Raw genomic sequence first — 20,831 nt, forward strand, 5'->3', positions numbered from 1 at the left:
ACAGAGATAAGAAATGTATCTAGTAAATATTTCAGTTTAGAACATCTAATATAAGTAATTAAAAAAAAAAATTTAACTGAAGAAGAGTTGTGATGAGTAGTGAAACGTCTTCAATAATTACTCCAGTTGTTTTTTTGAATTACTTAAATTACATATACCATGACCTGAATGAATGAAAATCTTCATAGTCAATTTAGAACAGTTTAGAGGGTCAGGGACCCCTCCTCCCAGAGCTGCTTTAGAAAAATGACACTTTACACCTCAATATTAGAAAAATAGTCACACATAGAAATAAAAAGTAATTGGAAAACGTCTTTATTTGTGGTGAACAATCTGAAACCAACTGAACTGAAAAAAGTTTTGGAAGGTGAGCAACCCCTTTAAAGAGGTTAGAAGACACAACCTTCTATTTTCTTAGGTTTATGGGGTTGTAGAAGCATGGTAATGACTATGTGCCACTGATTAGTGACGTGAGTGCCTCAGTGGGCACAAACTGTTAATTTTTGCCTACACATACAATTGGGCTAATTTACTAAAATGGGTGCAAATCTGCAGTGTTCCAGTAACCCAATAGCCTTTAGAATCCTAGTACAGTTAATTTACCATGAAAGGTGCAAAAGTGATGAGGCACTCAAAATGTAACCTCAGCAAAAATATGACTAGCAAGAGCCTGGAAGCAAGTGAATTTTGCAAGTGTTGAATTGTTCTTAATTCATTTGGTGTTTCTCAGTTTTAAGGCCAAGGGCACAAGGAGCATAGGCTCCAGTGCTCTCAGCCCAGCCTGATTATTTTTGCAGGCTGAAAGGTGTGGATCTGCTCGGTGCCCCATCTCATTTTATTTGACTGCTCATGCATGCACTCTTACACAGTGGAGGTCAGCCAAAATATGTGAAAGGAGGCATCTGCCGGCCAGTCTACACTCTGTGTGTCCTTTCTCTAAGAGACAGGAGGAAGAGGGTGCAAATAGAAGTGCAGTTTGACTTACTAGACTTAGGGGTAAATTTATCAAAGAGTGAAGTTCCGCCACTAGAGGGAAATTCTGCAGCTCTCAATTCATTTCTATGGGATTTTGAAAGGCGTATTTATCAATGGGCGAAAGTGAAAGTTCACCCTTTGATAAATACGCCTATAAAAATCCCATAGAAATGAATGAAGAGTGGTGGAATTTCACTCTAGTGGCGGAACTTCACTATTAACTTCACTCTTTGATAAATATACCCCTGTGTGCAATGTTTCCCACTATTGAAGCTGAATTGACAGCTGACTTTCTCGGGTAGGGGTTAAGCTTTCCTTTGTCTGGATCATGTTATAGAAATGGTTTAAAAAATAAAGAGCTTAACTTGATTGACTTTTTTGAACCTAACCTATACTATAACAGCTTTCAGCCATCTTGCCATACGAATATTGAAGCTTTGAACCTTCTGTTCTTCCACAAGAAATGGATCTCAAATATCACTTTATCTTCTGCCTGACATTCTGGGGAAGAGGGTAGTGGTGCTTGCCTTGGGTGCTCTCACCACCAGGTCTGGCACTGGTAAAAGTTAAAGACACCACAGAGTCTATGAATGCAAGTGCAAAATTACTTCAAAGTTATTCACTATGATAGCTGGTCCTTTCACCCAAGGCCAGTTTACCCCTTCAGCCCGCTATGATGAATTGTTTGCTGCTGGAGCAGAATGTAGAACACACAATGCAATGGATCCTTGAGGAGGTGTTACTTCTAGAGTTCCCTTCTACTGTACATACACTTGCTTTGCCCAGTTTTTTGTCTCCTGGGGAAGACCCCCTGCAAACTGAAACATGTAAAGTGAACATACTAAAATAAAGTGTTGCAATATTTTTGAGTGTATTATTTGCACTGTTTTACATTGTATATAGAGTTTCTATTTGGGCTTTCTCCTGGAATAGCACCTCAGCATTGGACTAATGGTGTGCTCTCTATAAGCATTTTATGCATCTACACTCAATTGATTTGTACCATTGCGGCAGTTATCCGGCACACACAGTGATTCCTTTGCTTGGACTTGGGCTTTAGCATGTGCAGTAAAATAAAATTGAAAAATGTTACTGTACTGTGAATGTGCAGAACAGAGCCTGTTGGTGGATCCTTGGGAACAGAAATGCCAGTATGGTTAAACTGGCCAAACTGCCGAACCAAATCTGATATGTTACTTTACAGAAAAAAAATCAAGCCACAATATTTCAAAACATTTCTACATGCCCGAGTCTCCCCTTGATATGTAACATATTCACTTGCGTATGCACTTGATATATGTAACGTATGCACTTGATATGTAACATATTCACTTGCGTATGCACTTGATATATGTAACGTATGCACTTGATATGTAACGTATACACCTTGGAGCAAGTATTACTGATGCTGATGATGTCTTTATATTTTTCCTTAGGGCACTTATTGTCTTCTGTTGTCTGTATCATATGCAGCCTTGCTAGTTCCCTTGTGGTGAATGTTGCTATTAACAAACAAGGCTTAGGCACTGTTGTCATGCTAGGGACCATGTGCCTGGCACCAAACATTTTTCATAGACCTGTATTGATATTGCTGATCAGTAAGTGCCACACTGGGCTCCCTATTCTTTCTCTGCCTCCTCCTCAGCAGCTGCAGGGATTACTTTCCCTATAGTTAAACGTTGGCTGTTCCAGTCAGAGCTCACACACAGCAGCTTGTGTTACTCTGTACTGTCTGATTAGAAAATCCTTGAAAGCAGCAGCAGCCCTGCCTCTTGTGCCGTCTCCTAGATACAAGTCAGTAACGTTCCATCCTACCCCAATAATAACCAGTGTTTGGCCCATTCCTAAAACAATCTCCTCCCTCGCAGCAGCCCGACAGGAAGAGACCAGGAGGGGTTACACAACAGCAGTAGCAGCGTTGCACTGGGAGCAGGTTAGCGCGTGATAGAGGAACACACACACCGCCAGACTAAACTGACAGTTGCACAGGAGAGTGACACACAGGCAGCGCCAAGATGTTCGGCATGATAAAGAACTCGCTCCTCGGAGGGGTAGAGAACAATGAGGGGAAACTTGTGAGCAAAGGAGAGAAGGTAAGTGGGGTTCTGGGAATGATATTTAAAATTGGAGCGAATGGGAAACGCCAAATGTGTATGAGGAGAATGCTGAGAGGTGTAGTTCAGTAACAAATAGAGAAAGTTAAAAGCCCACTGTTGTCTGAATAAATACGGTTGTTACATTGTGTCCTGTGCTAATCTGCAATTTCACCCCCAGCATGGACTGGCTATAGGTTACTCAGTGTTACTAATGTGTTGCACTAATGTACTATATAGCCCAATGGTTTGCTTAGAAGTCTAGTGGGGCAATGATGAGGAACAGGGGATAGCCAGGGAATCAGTTATATCCCCAAATCTGCCCTATTCCCCCCAGGGTTCCATAGAACACAAGCAGGAAAACAGGTGCGTGAAGAAATGTCCCTTTATCCTGCTGCCATACTGTCCCTTTATCCTGCTGTTATACTGTCCCTTTATCCTGCTGCATACTGTCCCTTTATCCTGCTGCTATACTGTCCCTTTATCGTGCTGCCATACTGTCCCTTTATCCTGCTGCCATACTCTCCCTTTATCCTGCTGCCATACTGTCCCTTTATCGTGCTGCTATACTGTCCCTTTATCGTGCTGCCATACTGTCCCTTTATCGTGCTGCCATACTGTCCCTTTATCGTGCTGCCATACTGTCCCTTTATCGTGCTGCCATACTGTCCCTTTATCGTGCTGCCATACTGTCCCTTTATCGTGCTGCCATACTGTCCCTTTATCGTCCTGCCATACTGTCCCTTTATCGTCCTGCCATACTGTCCCTTTATCGTGCTGCCATACTGTCCCTTTATCGTGCTGCCATACTGTCACTTTATCCTGCTGCCATACTGTCCCTTTATCGTGCTGCCATACTGTCCCTTTATCCTTCTGCTATACTGTCCCTTTATCCTGCTGCCATACTGTCCCTTTATCGTGCTGCCATACTGTCCCTTTATCCTGCTGCTATACTGTCCCTTTATCCTGCTGCCATACTGTCCCTTTATTCTGCTGCCATACTGTCCCTTTATCGTGCTGCCATACTGTCCCTTTATCCTGCTGCCATACTGTCCCTTTATCCTGCTGCCATACTGTCCCTTTATTCTGCTGCCATACTGTCCCTTTATCCTGCTGCCATACTGTCCCTTTATGCTGCTGCCATACTGTCCCTTTATCGTGCTGCCATACTGTCCCTTTATCCTTCTGCTATACTGTCCCTTTATCGTGCTGCCATACTGTCCCTTTATCGTGCTGCCATACTGTCCCTTTATCCTGCTGCCATACTGTCCCTTTATCGTGCTGCCATACTGTCCCTTTATCCTGCTGCTATACTGTCCCTTTATCCTGCTGCCATACTGTCCCTTTATTCTGCTGCCATACTGTTCCTTTATCGTGCTGCCATACTGTCCCTTTATCCTGCTGCCATACTGTCCCTTTATCCTGCTGCCATACTGTCCCTTTATCGTGCTGCCATACTGTCCCTTTATTCTGCTGCCATACTGTCCCTTTATCATGCTGCCATACTGTCCCTTTATTCTGCTGCCATACTGTCCCTTTATCGTACTGCCATACTGTCCCTTTATCCTGCTGCTATACTGTCCCTTTATTCTGCTGCCATACTGTCCCTTTATCCTGCTTCTATACTGTCCCTTTATCCTGCTGCTATACTGTCCCTTTATCCTGCTGCTATACTGTCCCTTTATCCTGCTGCCATACTGTCCCTTTATCCTGCTTCCATACTGTCCCTTTATCCTGCTGCCATACTGTCCCTTTATCCTGCTGCCATACTGTCCCTTTATCCTGCTGCTATACTGTCCCTTTATCCTGCTGCCATACTGTCCCTTTATCCTGCTTCCATACTGTCTCTTTATCCTGCTGCTATACTGTCCCTTTATCCTGCTGCCATACTGTCCCTTTATCCTGCTTCCATACTGTCCCTTTATCCTGCTGCCATACCGTCCCCACAGCATGAAGTCCAGTTCTGTACTGATTAAACAGTGTATTGTCCTTGTGGAGCCAAGGCATATCATGTCACATTTGCTTTGATCCTTTTGAAATAAAAGATTGTTACTGATACTTTGTAATAAGGCAAACGCAAATGAAGCAAGTTGATACATTGCAAAAGATTTAACTGACACTTTGGTTTGTTTGGCTGATGCCTTTGAACGTTTAGTATCCTGCAGCAACCCTTGTTGCAGTTTCTCACTTGGTTCCATGACACCTACACTAGACATGAGACTGTACCCTGGAATAATAGTGTTAAGGTGATCAGACACAATCAGATTGCTTTACAGTTTTCCACATTTACAGAACTGCAGAATGTACTGATTTACCCAACTGGCCCGCACTGTTAAAGGGAAGAAATAGTATATGTGGTGGATGTATCCTAATTCAGTGTCAGACTGGGACACCAAGGTCCCACCTAAAAACTTTAGACCAGGGGCCCACTCTGAGTACAATTATTCTTCCTCTCCTCACTCAACCTCGATTCTCGAGTCTCTTTTCTTTACATACTATAATCTATTATTCCATCTACTTAGCCTCTTTGTTCCTATAGAAATAAGGAATAGCCATGAAATAGGCCAAATGTTTAGAAGCAGGAGCTCCCACTGACACCTGGGCCCACCAGGATTTTTCCTGGTATCCCGGTGGGCCAGTCCGATACTGTGCTAAAGTGTATACCCCCAGATCTTCTCACCTTAGATAGGGAAAGTTTTCATCATGTATTTATATAGCACCAACAGGGTACGTAGTACGTTACATTGATTTATAACAAACAGGAATCTTCAATAACCTCACAAAAAAGGGTACAGAATAAAAATAAGATCAGAGGACCCTCATAGGTGTACCTAAGGTAGTCATACATGAATAGATGTTTGCCTAATTTGGCCACCCCCATGTGCAGGGGTGATGTTTGCCTTTTAGCAGGTGATCGGGAAATGCTACCTGCTGATTGTTTCCTATAGGTGATTAGACCTTAAGCAAATTGTGCACCTTGTATTACATAAGCCCTCAGGAACCTTATCTTCTAGTGAACCAATCAATCGATTTTTTCAATGAAGCCAATCGGTTTATATATGGATTTATATTTCATATCAGGATTGAGTCCAGCTACTGATTGGATCAGACCAAGTTACATGTAACAGGCATGTAGAGGAAGGAGGCCAGAGTACATTTAAATATATCAGGCAATTAACTGTTAGTGCCGTGCTCCATAGTTACCAAACCATTTTGTGCTGATTGCAACCAATCTCTGAGGCCAGTATTGGCTGTTTGGGGATATTCCCACACTTCACCTTGTTTGTAGATCTCCAGGGCACATGTCACATCATGAGAGGAGGAGGGACCCAAGAGGTGGCACCTGGCATTAAGCATTGGGCGTGAGAAATGCCAAGTCATGGATAGTCTGTTTGTCGAAATCACGATGGCGGTGCTGTACATTATATCTAATAAAGCCCATTGTGCCTCAGAGTGTTAGCCTTATAACCATTCAAAATGCTTCTGTAAGTGTGCCCTGTTCCACCTCAATTTTACTTTCACAGGCTGTACAAATAGTGGAAAGTCAGTTAAAGCAGCAATGTTATACGACCTTGTTAAAAAAAGATAAATATTGCACAACAACTTTTTGTCAGTTAACAGCGGTAAAATCTTTAAAGAAGTTTTCATGGATGACAAATAATTATACCAGCACTTCTATAAAACAGGATAGAAAAACTTTTCTGTTTATAAGACTCCTCTTTTTACAGTGTATTTACCAGACATTAAAGTTATTATTAATAACGTGATTCACTTCTTTCTAATTGATATATAGTAAATTTGGGTTAAAAAAGGAATACTGTATATCAGGTTCAACCCATTCTTCTAATCCCCTGGCATAAATAACCTATATTAGAGCTGTGGCACATGGGGCATTTTGTTTGCTTCTGCCATCCGTCTGAAACAGCCATGGACAAAATACTATTATTGCTTTGAATACTAGCAAATGAAAAGCATCCTGATGCAAGAACATGGAATGGTGACAGGTAATGGTTTTGCTACCGAGGTCTGCTTACTACAATTTAATATGCATCAGGCAGGGCACTTTCCATTCACTGGTATTAGGAGTGATAACAGGCTGCATGGGCCATTATGTCATGTTCCAATCAAAAAAAGAGAAAAAGGGAAAGGTATACTCCTCTCTCTATAATTACATACCAAATATATACATGCACACTTATATGTCACCACCTGCAGAGGTGGTGACAGGGAATTGTATGACACGTGGCAGTGAGAGGGGGGCAAGTTTAGGACCACTTGTAGCATTGGGCGTCTATGCCCTATATAGTTACTTTTAGAAGATAATTAAGTGTTTTGTTGCCCCAGAGGTGTAAGCCGGAGGGGTAGTGGTGGAGGGACATCCAAAACTTCAACTCGTGAACCTAACCAGTTAACAAGTGGAGTGGTAGTTTGTGGCCCACTGAACCACTTTCTGTGATCTCCATACCTACCCCTGCTCACCTGTAATGGAAAATGATAGCCAGTGACTTAATGCTTAAATTGCATTTAATCATGGTGGAAGGACCTGATTTACATAAAGGACACCCCTAGGCCCACTGTCGTTCGTCACCCCAGTCCCCTCCCTGGGATTGGCTCACAGGAAATTTATATTAGACTATAGTATCTCCTGTGCATCCCCAGTGTTTCTGATCCAATGTTGGTGTGGTTAGGCAGCATGCAAACCCCCTAAAATCCTGCCGCCCTAGGCTAGGGCCTTGGTGGCCTCTCCGCAAATCCGGGCCTGCATGGTGGAATTTGAAGAAAAACAGACTGGTTAAAACAGGGCCCTCCTGAAGTCTCACCAAGCTGGGTACAAATTATGACGCTCCAGCTAAAGTTACCTTGCTCTGGAGACTGGATACAGACAACAATCCTGTGGGCTCACCTTGGGGAGCCAATTCCTGGGGTGTCCCCTTGCTATGACACAAGAAATCACCCGCTGTACGGCGCTGACTGAAACACTTACAGGAGACGTATGCTGCTTAATGAAGATGCGGCTTTATTGTGCACACCATGTGAACATTGGCAGTGGGTTGGAGATTAAACCAACGCGTTTCGTGCCCTAACTCTCCCAGCACTTCATCAGAGTTGTCCCCTTTGGTATGCACATCAACACTGGGCTCTCAAAAACATTTCATATTGTACATATTAAAAATAAAATATGTGTGGTTACACAATGCAAGCACAAGCTTTTTTGCAAAGAGAATTCTACATGCATGTGAGCTGCCCTGCACCCTGAGACCAAGCCCAGCAGAGAAAATATGACTCAGCAAACAGGTTTCCCAAGATAACAATTGCAAACAGTTTTTTTTAAATTCCTGTTCTCTGTATGGAGTTAACTCAAGCTTGTCACATAGTAGCCCTACCACTCACTCTTTAGAGCAGGGGTCCCAAACCTTTTTTACTCATGAGCTACATTCAAATATAAAAAAGGTGGAGAGCAACATAAGCATGCAAAAAGTTCATGGGAACGCCAAATATTGGATATTTGGTAGCCTCTTTATAGACTTGCAGCCTACAGGAGACTCTGCTTGGCAGTACACATGTTTTAAAGTAGAACTAAAGCTTAACTAAAGAAGTAGAAATGTTGTACATTATGTTTTGGGCTTCTGTACCAGCCCAAGGCAACCACAGCCCTGTAGCAGGGAAGATCTGTGTCTCTAAAGATGCCCCAGTAGCTCCCCATCTTCTTTTCTGATGATTCACTGCACATAGGTTTGCCCACTTTTCTGGAAAAAAATATTGGCCTTCCTATGTTTTTATCTTTTTTTCCTATTAATAGCATTGGGATCAACCATCATTTTCACCGGCCAGGCCAGTAAAATACCGGCCAGGTGGCAACCCTAACTGCACATGCTCTGTGCTGCTGTCACTTACTGAGCATAGGGACCCACTCATAATATACAGTACACATAGAATAGAAATGTCACAATATAAGGCTGATAATTTAATAATCAGCCTTGTAGCATCAGCTTATATTACAGGCCAACCTCATTTTCTGCTTGATAATTTGTGACAACCCCTAAGCTTAGCTTCTCAACAGCTGCTCAGAGCCCACTGAGCATGTGAGTGTCACAGACACTTTCCAAGATGGTGACCCCTTGTGACAGGGTTGAAGTCCTGGATCATTGCTGCTATTGAGAAGTTGAAACTTTAGGCTGATAAGTTGAGTAGAATATGGCATTTTTAACCATATTTATTTTTAGGGTTTAGTTCTCCTTTAAGCTTGACTTCAAGTCAAGAATTCAAATAGAAGCAGGTGCTTTAAGGCCACTGGGAGCAATACCCAAGGGTAACATGTTGCTCACGAGCCACTGGTTGGCAATCACTGTCTTAGACCATAATCATAACACCCTGTATTCATGGAAATATATGCCTGCTATTACACTTTCTACATAGTAAAGGTTTTGGGGTGCAGTTCTATTAAATCCATACATAATATAATGAATAATGTCTCTGCTACTGTACTGCACAGTACCAAATAACTTGGTGTACACACTGAGATAGGCAAGGGGAGAAAGAACAGTTCTTCATCTTTCACTCAATTTGGCACCCGTACACCCTTCTCCTAAGATGTACAACATGTAAGAGAGAGCTTCTAAATTGCAAAAAAATCGTATAAACTTATTCAGAGGTGTCCTCTGAGCACTTTTGCAACTAACATTGATTTTTTTTTAAATTTTTAATGGTTTGTGAAATATTTGCAGCTTTAGTGTGCTTTATACAAACATACAGTTATATAACAGGCCGCTGAAGGTCAGCGTGTCATTGATCCTAACTGTCTATGCAAGTCTATGTTCTTCCAGTATTTAGTTAACCGTAGGGTTGCTGACTCTCAGTTGAGCCAATAACCTGATATTAGCTTTCTAAAACTCCAAATAGCTCAGAAACCACTAATAAAAACGAATATAAGCCCGCTTATAATGTTTAGGACTGCGTCACACGTGGTGGGTTTTCAGATTTTTTGCCTTTTGCATTTATCCACCTAAGAAGACAGTGTCAAAGCTAAAATCATCCCTTCTTCCTCCTCTTGTGTTCAGTGGGAATCCCTTTGTTTGTTAGTGGAAAGACCCATTAAAACCTGGAAAAAGGTACCTTTAATAATGAATATGTCTGAAGCAGCCAAAAAGTTTTTTGTATTATTATAAATATGCAGAATCCACTACCTGTATTACTCTTAGATGAAGCTGCCTTTCTTACTGAAAGCACTGGGTTATATTAATATTTATTGATTTGCTATGTGATTTATTCAGTGCAAGAAGTGGGTTTGCAGCCTGCAGATACAGATGATTCTCTTTCTTGGAATGTGTTGCGGGCATCATCTAAGCTAGAAACCACAGCTACCTTTGACACAGAATTTAATTTTCTGGCTAATGCTGAAAGGCCAGTTTGGACAGTAAATGACTGATCTGTCCATATAGCTGTAAAGACTTTTGGCCTGTGACTGTGTTCTCTAGTCATTGCTAAGATTTAATGTGAAAGTGTGATTATCTTTAGGATGGAGTGGCCTTTGAAGAACGAGAATATGAAGGAGGAAAGTTTATCTCAACTGAAGTGTCTGGAAAACTATTTGACGAAGCCTCAAAAGAAGGAGTCCTACGTCTCCTTAAATATGTTGGAGGCTCTAACAATAAGAGTAAGTGCACCCAAAACCTCTTCTTTTTCCTTTCTATTCTTAATTTCTTTTATTTAGGCTTCTGTAATGCTAAAAAGGTGCTTACACAATAACTCTTATGAGTAATAATTCATGCTAATGGCATACTTGTGGCTGAGCTGTAGGGACACCAGGAAAAAAACCTGGTAGGCCCCACTTACTAGGGCCCACTATCTGCCGCATATTTTGGGCAATCCTTTCTACCAATCACGGCATAGAGAAGGTAAAACACGCTTATTTCAGCTGGAACTCGCAACTGGGGTGAGGGCTCACCAGGCCCAGATTTGTGAAAAGGCCACCTAGGACCAGGCCTAGGGCGGCAGGATTTTAGGGGGGGGCGGCAAGCTGCCCAACCACAACCACATTGGTTCAGAAACACTGGGGATGCGCAGAAGATAAAATAATTTTGTCAATTTCCCATGCCCAATCCACATTGCTCAGGTCCCGATTATGAAAATTTGCATGAATAAAGGGGGGCACGGGTGACGAATGACAGTGGGCCTAGGGGCGCCCGCTATGTAAATCCGGCCCTGGGGCTCACAACCAGGGGTGGTGGTGTAGGGTGCCCCTAAGGTGGGCCCACATACGCCAGTCTGATAATGTATAGTGCTGCATATATCAGTAGCACTATATATAAATATAGTTAAACATACATACATAGCACTACTAGGGTTTCCACCTTTTCTGGAAAAAATACCAGCCTTCCTATATATTTATCTCCTTTCCCAATTAATAACATTGGGATCAACCATCATTTTTACTAACCTGGTAAAATACTGGCCAGGTGGTAACCCTATGCACTAGTAATCCATTCTTATGGCATGTAGACACTAATCCTTGCTATTGATTTAGGAGAACTAGGAGGATAGGAATACTTAACTATTTCTGCAGTATACTTGAATTAACTCACCGTTACTTATGTGAATATGAGTATATATCTTGTATAGTGTCTTATCAGTGACTGGGCATTTGAGTCAAACTCCATGGCTGAGCTGTTTGAGTAAGGATGGAATTTGAAGTTTTTGACATATACTAAAAGGGGACTTGTCACCCTAAGAAATAATTCCAATCCTATTTTTGCTGCTAGTCAAGCAAAATAAACTTCACTTAAACTGTATAAATGATTTCAATCTTGTTTCTTTCAGTCCTGAAATTCACAATCACGGCAAGCAGACAGGAGCCATATTGTGGGCACTGTAATTAAGGCAAGCTTTGCCTATTCCCAAAATCTGTTGATACAAATTTGCCTCTTCCCAAAATTGTTGATACAATGGCATTTAGATGGTGAAGGGGAATGTGGGGAGTGAAGTGACATCTAGGAAATGCAGAAGGTGATGGTAATTACCTGCTCCTCTATGCCTTAGGCATAGAGGAATGGCAGGCAATATATGGTTGACAGCTGAGACTTTTAAAAGAGATAATTACAGGTATAGATTCACAATCACAGCAAACAGGCAGGAGCCATGTTGTGGACAATGCTTTGCCTCTTTCCAAAATCTTGTTGATGCTCATGTACTGGCTACACAATTAGACGGTGAGGAGGAAAGGGGAAAGGAGGGGAGTGACATCTAGCAAATGCAGAATGAAAGGTGAAAGTAATTGCCGCCTCGCCTCACCTCTATGTCTAAGGCAGTGATCCCCAACCAGTAGCTCGTGAGCAACATGTTGCTCTCCAACCCCTTGGATGTTGCTCCCAGTGGCCTCTAAGCATAAGCTTATTTTTGAATTCCAGGCTTGGAGGCAAGTTTTGGTTGTATAAAAACCAGGTGCACTGCCAAACAGAGCCTCAATATAGGTTGACAATCCACATAGGGCCTACCAAATGGCCAATCACAGCACTTATTTGGCACCCAAGAACATTTTTCATGCTTTTGTTGCTCCCCAACTCCTTTTATTTCTGAATGTTGCTCACGGGATCAAAAGGTTGGGGATCCCTGGTCTAAGGCATAGGGCAGGCAATACATGCTTGACAGATAAGACTTTTAAACAAGTTTTTTTTAATAAAAAAGATTTGGGTGTCATGTTTTATTTGAAAATGTCTTTATTATACAGCTTTTTATGTCTGTGTGACAGATCCTTTTAAATCATGCGTAATTGGCACATGCTTGTGGCACATGAGTGAAGTTGGCCATACATTGGTTGCTGCTGCACAATATGAGGCTGATCAGCCTGTGGTAAACAGATAACAGGCAGATAATGCTCTAAAGCAACACTCTACAGTTCCTCTTGTTCAGGCCAACAGCCATATATAACATAGTAAACTATGAGACTGAGATGTCTGAATGTACTGCTTGTAGCCATAATTTTATAACAGGATATTGGCAACATGTTTTCAACATGTTTAAATGGCATTTTATTAGAGATTTCTACTGTGACATATTGATTTTGCTTCCATTTGCAACCATGTGAGGGCACCATGATACCACTAAATCCACCAGTTAACTACAATGTATCTGTGAGTTGTAAGTACTATGATTGGCAGCCTCTAATGCAAGAAATTATGGGGAGGCCCATTTATTGAAGGCTAAATTGCAGTGGTATTAGAGCTTTTTGCAAACTCTAAAAGTCTGAATTGAAAAAAAAAAGTTCTATTAAGATCAGTGCAGCTCCCATTGCCTTCTACAGGACCATGACTGCTTTGTATTAGACTGGATTAGCATTTTGTGGTTTTTACACTTTACAAATCTCAAATTTATTGAGTTTTAGAGAAAAAAAATGTTTAGAGAAAAAATACAATTTGTGAAATAAAGAAAATCCGAATGTTAGTAAATAGGCCCCATAGACTCTTATTCCACCAAAGCGTGATATAACCGACTGTGTGAAGGTAGTCTTATAACATCTCAGTAAAACAGGGCCTGTTATACTGGAATTGTCCTTTCCCAGTGGTGTAACTTTGGGTGCCCAGTCACCCCGCAGACAACATTTCCAGCCTCCCTCTGCAGTTTTATGCTGTGTGTGTGTGTATTTAACCTACAACCCCCTCCTATACAAAAAAAAATGTAGGTGACTACCAAGGAAGCAGATCCCGCCCAGACCCCCCCTGTACCTCCGGGCCACCACTGTCCTTTCCCCATTTGAAATAAAATGGATTGACTTTTGCTTCACATCTGGAAAACTCTTGACATATTTTTCATTTTCTTGTCTGGGGGGATTAAAAGTTCTGTGGTTGGGGACAAAATACTTAAAATTACCCTCATTTTCTATGAAATCTGAAGTAATCGTATAGGATCCATTATCCGGAAACCCGTTATCCAGAAAACCCCCAATTACGGAAAGGTGGTCTCCCATAGACTCCATTATAATCAAATAATTAAAATTTTTTAAAAATATTTCCTTGTAGTAAAGAAACAGTAGCTTGTTCTTTATCCCAACTACGATATAATGAATCCTTATTGGAAGCAAAACAATCCTACTGGATTTAATTAACATTTAAATGATTTTTAGCAAAATGAATATATGGTGATCCAAATTAAGGATCCAGAAAACCCCAGGTCCCGAGCATTCTTGATAACAGGTCCCGTACCTGTACCGAAAAAGGTAAAACATTTGTAGAGTAATGCAGAAATGAAGCTGTGTTGTTCTGTAAATGTTTATGTATATATAAGCAATACATTGTCAGCTGATTTTCATGTAGTTCTCTAGTAGGAATAATTTATGCCATTTATTTTGATAGGTGCTGGAATGGGTATGACATCTCCAGTCATCATCAATAGTTATCCATCAGAGAATGACACCTTGCAACCTAATGTTAAGGTCCTACTCCGAATTCCTAGCCAGTATCAAGCAGACCCCCCAGTCCCCACAGATAACACTATACAGATTGAAGACCGTGAGAGTGTAACACTGTACTCCACGTAAGTACTTGATGCTTGCAAATCTGCTTGTTCTTTTAAGTCCCCGCTACTCTCCACTTATGTCCCGCTACTCTCCACTTACCAGGTACCTTTCCTCTTGCTGTTGCGTAGCAGGACTGGGACAGGGGATAAGTCACCAGTGTAGAGAGTACTTCTGCATTGTCTAGCTCTCAAAGAATTGATCATACAAAAAAAAAATATAAGTTTGGGTATAAATGAGATTTCCCTGCAGGTGGGTTTTGTCCTAAAAAAATTACACCTGAGGTTATATTCAGCAAAATAAACCTTGTAGGAGCAGTAATACCTATATTAGAAAGCCAATTTACTACAATCGACATATAACATATTGTATTATAGTAGGCCAAATTCTGCTTCAGGTTTGTTTAGGCAAGTAGAAACTACACAATCTGTCTCTATTATCTATATATAAATGACTTGTTAAATCACAGATATACATTGCTCTCAAGTCCCATTTCTCTTTTCCTTTGTTCTCTATGGTTACCACAGGCAGTTTGGAGGATATGCCAAAGAGGCAGACTATGTATCCCATGCTGCCAAACTACGTTTTTGCCTTGGTCCGGATATTTCTTATCATTCTGACTACTACATGTGCTGTGGCTATGACCCACCCATGAAACCTTATGGAAGACGCAACGAGGTCTGGTTTATTAAGAACAATTGATGACAATTTGGAACCCCCAGAATGAGAAGTTTCGCTTTCATGAATCGGGTCGGCTGTAGGTTCTACTGGCAATCCCACCTTTGATACGCATCCAGTATGATGGACCACTTTGGGATTTTCCACAAAGTTCAGTACTTGCCACACAGATGCCGTGTTATGGTATATGGGTTGCAGGTTTTTATAGACATAGCTTTGGCATTAGTTGCAAACTATATCCAAATAAAAAGGAACAAATATAACAAAATAACTTATGTCTCCAGTTGCATTTTTGTTCTGCGTGAGTGTGTGCTCCCATTATTGTTTGGTGATGCTTTGAGAATTGTTTGTGCTGAGAATTGAATTGAGAATTGTACTGTTACAGGCTGCTTTCTTTGATATAATTGATCTCTATCTGCCTATGCAGAGGACTGCATGAGTGTATAACAGACAAGGAACATTGTAAGAGAGTCGCACGAACACCATGTTATTTTGCATGTTTTATTTTTCACCACCCGTGCATCAACGTTTCGGGGGGGTTTTCACCCTCCCTTCATCAGGATAATCACACAGTGTTGGCTAACATATTTAAAGCCTTAATAGGTGCGGAATTTACAATTGATGTATAACAGACAAGCCTTATATCAATTAAAATGGCATACACTGGGGGGGGGGGGTGGCAAGCTGTAAGGCACCCTCTACTGAGTGCAATCTCTTGCTTTTTTGACTTCTTTTGCCAGGGAAAATATCTGATTTTACATTACCGTGCATCCGTATCTCCATCTCCATCTCTATCTGTGCTTAGTTTGCTTCTTGGGGGAAAATGACAAATTCACAATCATCCTTATTTTTTTATGCCTCCCCACACCAAAATGTTTTTTTTCCCCCATTGGAAGATCAATTTCACCATCTTTCTGAATGATGTTTATAACGACTAAATACCTACTTCACCATAAAGGAAGATTATTTCATACTTACCGAGATCTTCCTTTCCTAGACGTACTCCATGTCAGTACGTTACGGGATAGCCCCTCCTCCCTGCTCCAATTAGAAGGAACCTCCCCAAGCCTTTAAAAGGCCAACCACACCCACCTACCGGCGTCTTTGTAACAAGCTCTTAAATTACCGGAAAAGAAAGGGCGGGTGTACTGACATGGAGTACGTCTAGGAAAGGAAGATCTCGGTAAGTATGAAATAATCTTCCTTTTTCCCTAGACGTATTCCATGTCAGTACGTTACGGGACATAGCAAGTTAACGTTATCCCATGGGAGGGAATATGCTTTAAGAAGAAACTGTAATAAGGAAAGGAGTATCTCTGACTAGACAGTCCACCATCATGCAAACTCCTTACCTTAATATAGAGAGTCCAGGTGAAAACCCCAGAATAAGTTCACCAGGCTAAGAAAAGAGCTATAGTATAGCATATACTATAGAGAAAGAGAGAGAGAGTGCGAGAGAGAGATGTTAGCCCACTGAGAGTGAGGAACAAGTTAGCTCACTAACCACCACTTCACCCTCCAGAAGAGAGAGAGAGAGAGAGGAAGACAGTCCTGTAAAAGGCGAATTCAGCAAGCTGAAATACTTACTCTCCTACTCACCAAAAAAGCATTCATCACATGTATGCCTAATTTCAGTGCAAATTGCAAGGTACCTGTAAGAAACACTTGGTAGGAGTAAGAACCCAAAACAGAGACAATATAGAAATGATCTACTTAGGATATATCCATAAATGTAGGATATCCAATGTACCCTGAGGTACCCAAGGCCAGTACCATAAATATCTTCATATCAGAATGCATGTTAGTCAGGACTGTTCTAACCGAAAGCAGATCCTAAAGATCGGAGACAAGGGCACCTGAGAAAATAATTGGGATTAGAATTCCTTACCCTGTGTAAGGTCCTGTGATGAGGCAGACTCAATTAACTGTAAAGAGTTGAGCAACTCCAGTACCTAAGAAAGAGCCCCTGTTGGTTGACCCAACCTAGTACTCTGAGAGGTATAACTGAATACCCCTAAGGTTACAGATCCCAATAACCACAGTGCAACTAAAGGACTAATTCCAAGATTTATGGAGGCAGATTATATGCCCTGGATAAATGTTTATAGTCACCCACAAACCTGTGTTCTCTCTACTCATAAGGGACCCCCCTATATGTGGAATCAACTATACTACATATTTAATCGTTGAGGCTGACCTTGGAACTGGAGGGACGCTATGGATGTTCCAGTAAGTGTCAGAAGGGCCTCTGATCTAGTCATGCTGGGTCATATGTATCAGGAGTGGCGCAGGAATGTGAATCCGAGAACAAACCCGGATAATAGGAGTGTTGTATCTGGAAGTTACCTGGACATTGAGCTCTGTGCGAATGTTTCAGACACAATTTTCACCAGGTGTAAATGTAATCCCCCTAGCATAGGGAATAATGTGACAGACATGGTCAAAACAGACAAAAAAAAATACTTCCAAGCATCCCATTTGAAGCTAGACAAACCTGTAGGACAGATACATAAAATATCCTTAATTCATTCTCAATGAAATTAATGACTGGAAGTGGTAAGAGATTACACTCTACTGTAATGACTGCAACTGTCCCACTTTAGGGAAGACTATGATCCTGCTCAGAAGAGCCAAGTACATTTTCGGCCGAAACAATAGGACAAGTAGCAACTGCAGTATGTAACTGTAAGGAGGAAAGATCCAAAACTGCTGGTGTTCCAAGAGGGCACAGACATAGAGAGGGAAAATAATTAACGCTCCTAGGACGCCTCCATCTGCTGTCCAATCAGTTACCTATCTGGTGTGGAAGAACAGCCAGCCCTGTATTCTAAAAAACCACTAACTAGGGGATTGAGAAATTGAAGAAAAAAAATAATAAATGGGCCCAAAATAAGTGCCTTCTGGACACAGAGCCTTAAGTCACAAAGCCGTTTTGATGATAGTATAAGGTAGTATAAGCAGAATATCCCTATCCTGGGCCAGACTTGAACAGAGGTCATCTCTATGGACTAACAATACACTTTGAGGACTCCTATAGCCTGAAAACCCTTGGTTTGAAATATATACCTTATGCAAATTCCCAGTGGCCTGATATGTATGTGTACCCTGTCTCTATAGACACCCTGTATTGGCAGATAAAATGTCCCATCTATCCTGACATTAAGAATATCAGTAGAAATAATATAGGAATAACACTGGGTAGTGGCTCCCCTCTCTAATTTGTAGGAGGCACTAAGGAGTCACCCTAGAAAATGGTAGAAATACATCTGGGGATCCTTCAGCCAAGCATAGAGAACTGTATACCTTGTTCTTCCTTAAACCTATGAATATGGAATTTCCACAGGTTGCACCCCTAGAAACTAGCCAGATGTCCTGGCTGCTATAGTGAAATTTATGGATGAAGAGTTCAAGTACTGATTGTTCCAGGAATCCTCAAAAATACTATATGTTGCATAAAAATATAGGTTTATTGAGCCAACGTTTCTGGTTCCAAAAAAGAACCCATCCCAAGGACACAAATCATATATAGATATCTGTGCAAACATATATACACACTCATATACATGCCTTAGTATTAAAATATATGCACCTGCCTATGGCCCTCTTATAGATGCAAGCATATATGTTGCTTGGTAGACCAGTTGTATTATGGAGTTTATCCATTAATTGAGCATTTGTTCTGAAGGCAGTAGAATCCCCCTGCAGGATGTGGGCCATGGTGCAAGCATATATTAAAATATGTGATAATAATATGTACCTCGGTCAGAGTCCTAAGCTCCTGGTAGAGCACAGTACCCGACCCCAGAGCTCGAGCTGCGTGGGTAGTAATAAACTGCACAATTGACTGGGCAAAGCAATTATCTGGTCCTCCATTCGTTCAGGCAGTGATCGGTGATACAAGGCTGCTGAATCTGGAAAAATTTACATTCAATGGTCCCAAAAGTAGTACATACCTGTGGTTATTGTTAACCCAGCAATCCTTATGACAGACAGGCTTCAGAACTCCTGTAGTGTTTATCAAGTCAAAGTTAAGCTTACCTGCCATCGGGAAAAAATATTGCCTAGTGTCTAATTTATTAAGCCATATCTTATCCCAGGAGCAATGCCATGGAATGAAAAGACATTCATATGTAGGTATTCCTATCAGTAGTCATCTGGGTTAAACCTGAATGTACCCCAGAAACAATTACAACCCCATATAATGCATAGTTTAGGTTAGCTGCAGTCAGAGCAAACCTATATCCGACCTTCATAGCCACCCAGTCCAGTGATGTACATCTATTAGAGCTACTGGTTCAAGGTGAGCAATAATTAGAGCATATCATACTGCAGAGAATAGGAGCATACCGATATGATCACAGCAACATGTAATACATAAAATATTAGCTACTGCTTAGGGAAGCGTAAATCTGGTCCTAGCCGTTCCCAGGCCTGTGCTTTACATACCTTAGGGCTACCTATTCCAGGTGAGCCATAGCCAGGGTATATACTGCAGAAGAAAATATAAGCACAGATTCAATCACAGTAACATGAAATACATAGTTTATATTAGCTGCTGCTTAGGGCCAGCATATCTCAGGGCCTAGCAACTCAAAAGGCCTGTGCTCTACATCCATTAGGGCTACTTGTTCCATGAGAGAAATAGCCAACTCGTAAACTGCAGAAAACCTGTAGTACATAGTTAGGTTAGCTGCTGCTTATAGCAAGCATGTATCAGGGCCTAGCAGCAAGACAGATCTGTGCTCTACATCTCACAGGGCTACGTGTTTTTTGTGAGCAATAGCCAGAGCATAAGCTGTATAACAAAATAGTAGCACAGGTACAATCACAGCAATATGAAATACATAGTTAGATTAGCTGCTGCTTCGAGCAAGCATGTCTCAGGGCCTAGCAGCCAGCCAGGCCTGTGCTCTACATCCTGTAGGGCCACGTTTTGCCTGTGAGCAATAGCCAGAGCTTAAGCTGTAGAACAAAATAGGAGCACAGGTACAATCACGGAAACATGAGGTCCATAGTTTAGATTAGCTGCTGCATAGAGCAAGCTTATATCAGGCCCTAGCATTCAGCCAGACCTTTGCTCGACCTCTATTATGGCTACCTGTTCTATGTGAGCAATAGCCAAAACATAGAATGCAGAACAAAAATAGCGCAATACATATTATGGATTATCTGATGTTTATAGCAAGTATATATCAGAGCCTAGCAGCCCCCCCAGCCTAGTGATCCATATTCAATAGGGCTACTGGTGTCCTATTTGTAAATGGCTTGTGCTTTCAGGCAGGAAACAATCATAACCAGGCACAGTGCAGATAAGCATATGATTATATAGCATGCAAGCAGTTAGTTAGACTTTAGTACACTGCAGAACAGCATATGGACACACTCCTTACCTGCTGCTCATTATGCAAGGCTGGAAGCAGACCCTTTAATGTCACAAATTCCAGGACACTCTATTGTTAACGGGAAAACAGGCCTCACAAGTTTACTGACAACAGCAGGACTTACCTGAGGCTGCAGCTTCCTAGCTTGCTGAGTTAGAGAGTGGGCGGGGCCATCTCCACTTGCTTTAGCTGGACCTG

General features: G+C 41.5%; 1 protein-coding gene across 1 annotated transcript; it reads left to right on the plus strand.

Annotated features, from left to right (window-relative positions):
- The first annotated feature begins 2,812 nt into the window (after window positions 1–2,812).
- hebp1.L (heme binding protein 1 L homeolog) lies at window positions 2,813–15,523 on the plus strand. The gene is given in 4 exon segments (NM_001091199.1): window positions 2,813–3,068; window positions 10,584–10,722; window positions 14,414–14,594; window positions 15,102–15,523. Coding segments are annotated over 4 exon segments (573 nt in total). The 5' UTR covers window positions 2,813–2,990; the 3' UTR covers window positions 15,277–15,523.
- Window positions 15,524–20,831: the final 5,308 nt, after the last annotated feature.

The sequence above is a fragment of the Xenopus laevis genome, chromosome 4L, assembly GCF_017654675.1.
Source record: "Xenopus laevis strain J_2021 chromosome 4L, Xenopus_laevis_v10.1, whole genome shotgun sequence".
Classification (NCBI taxonomy): domain Eukaryota; kingdom Metazoa; phylum Chordata; class Amphibia; order Anura; family Pipidae; genus Xenopus; species Xenopus laevis.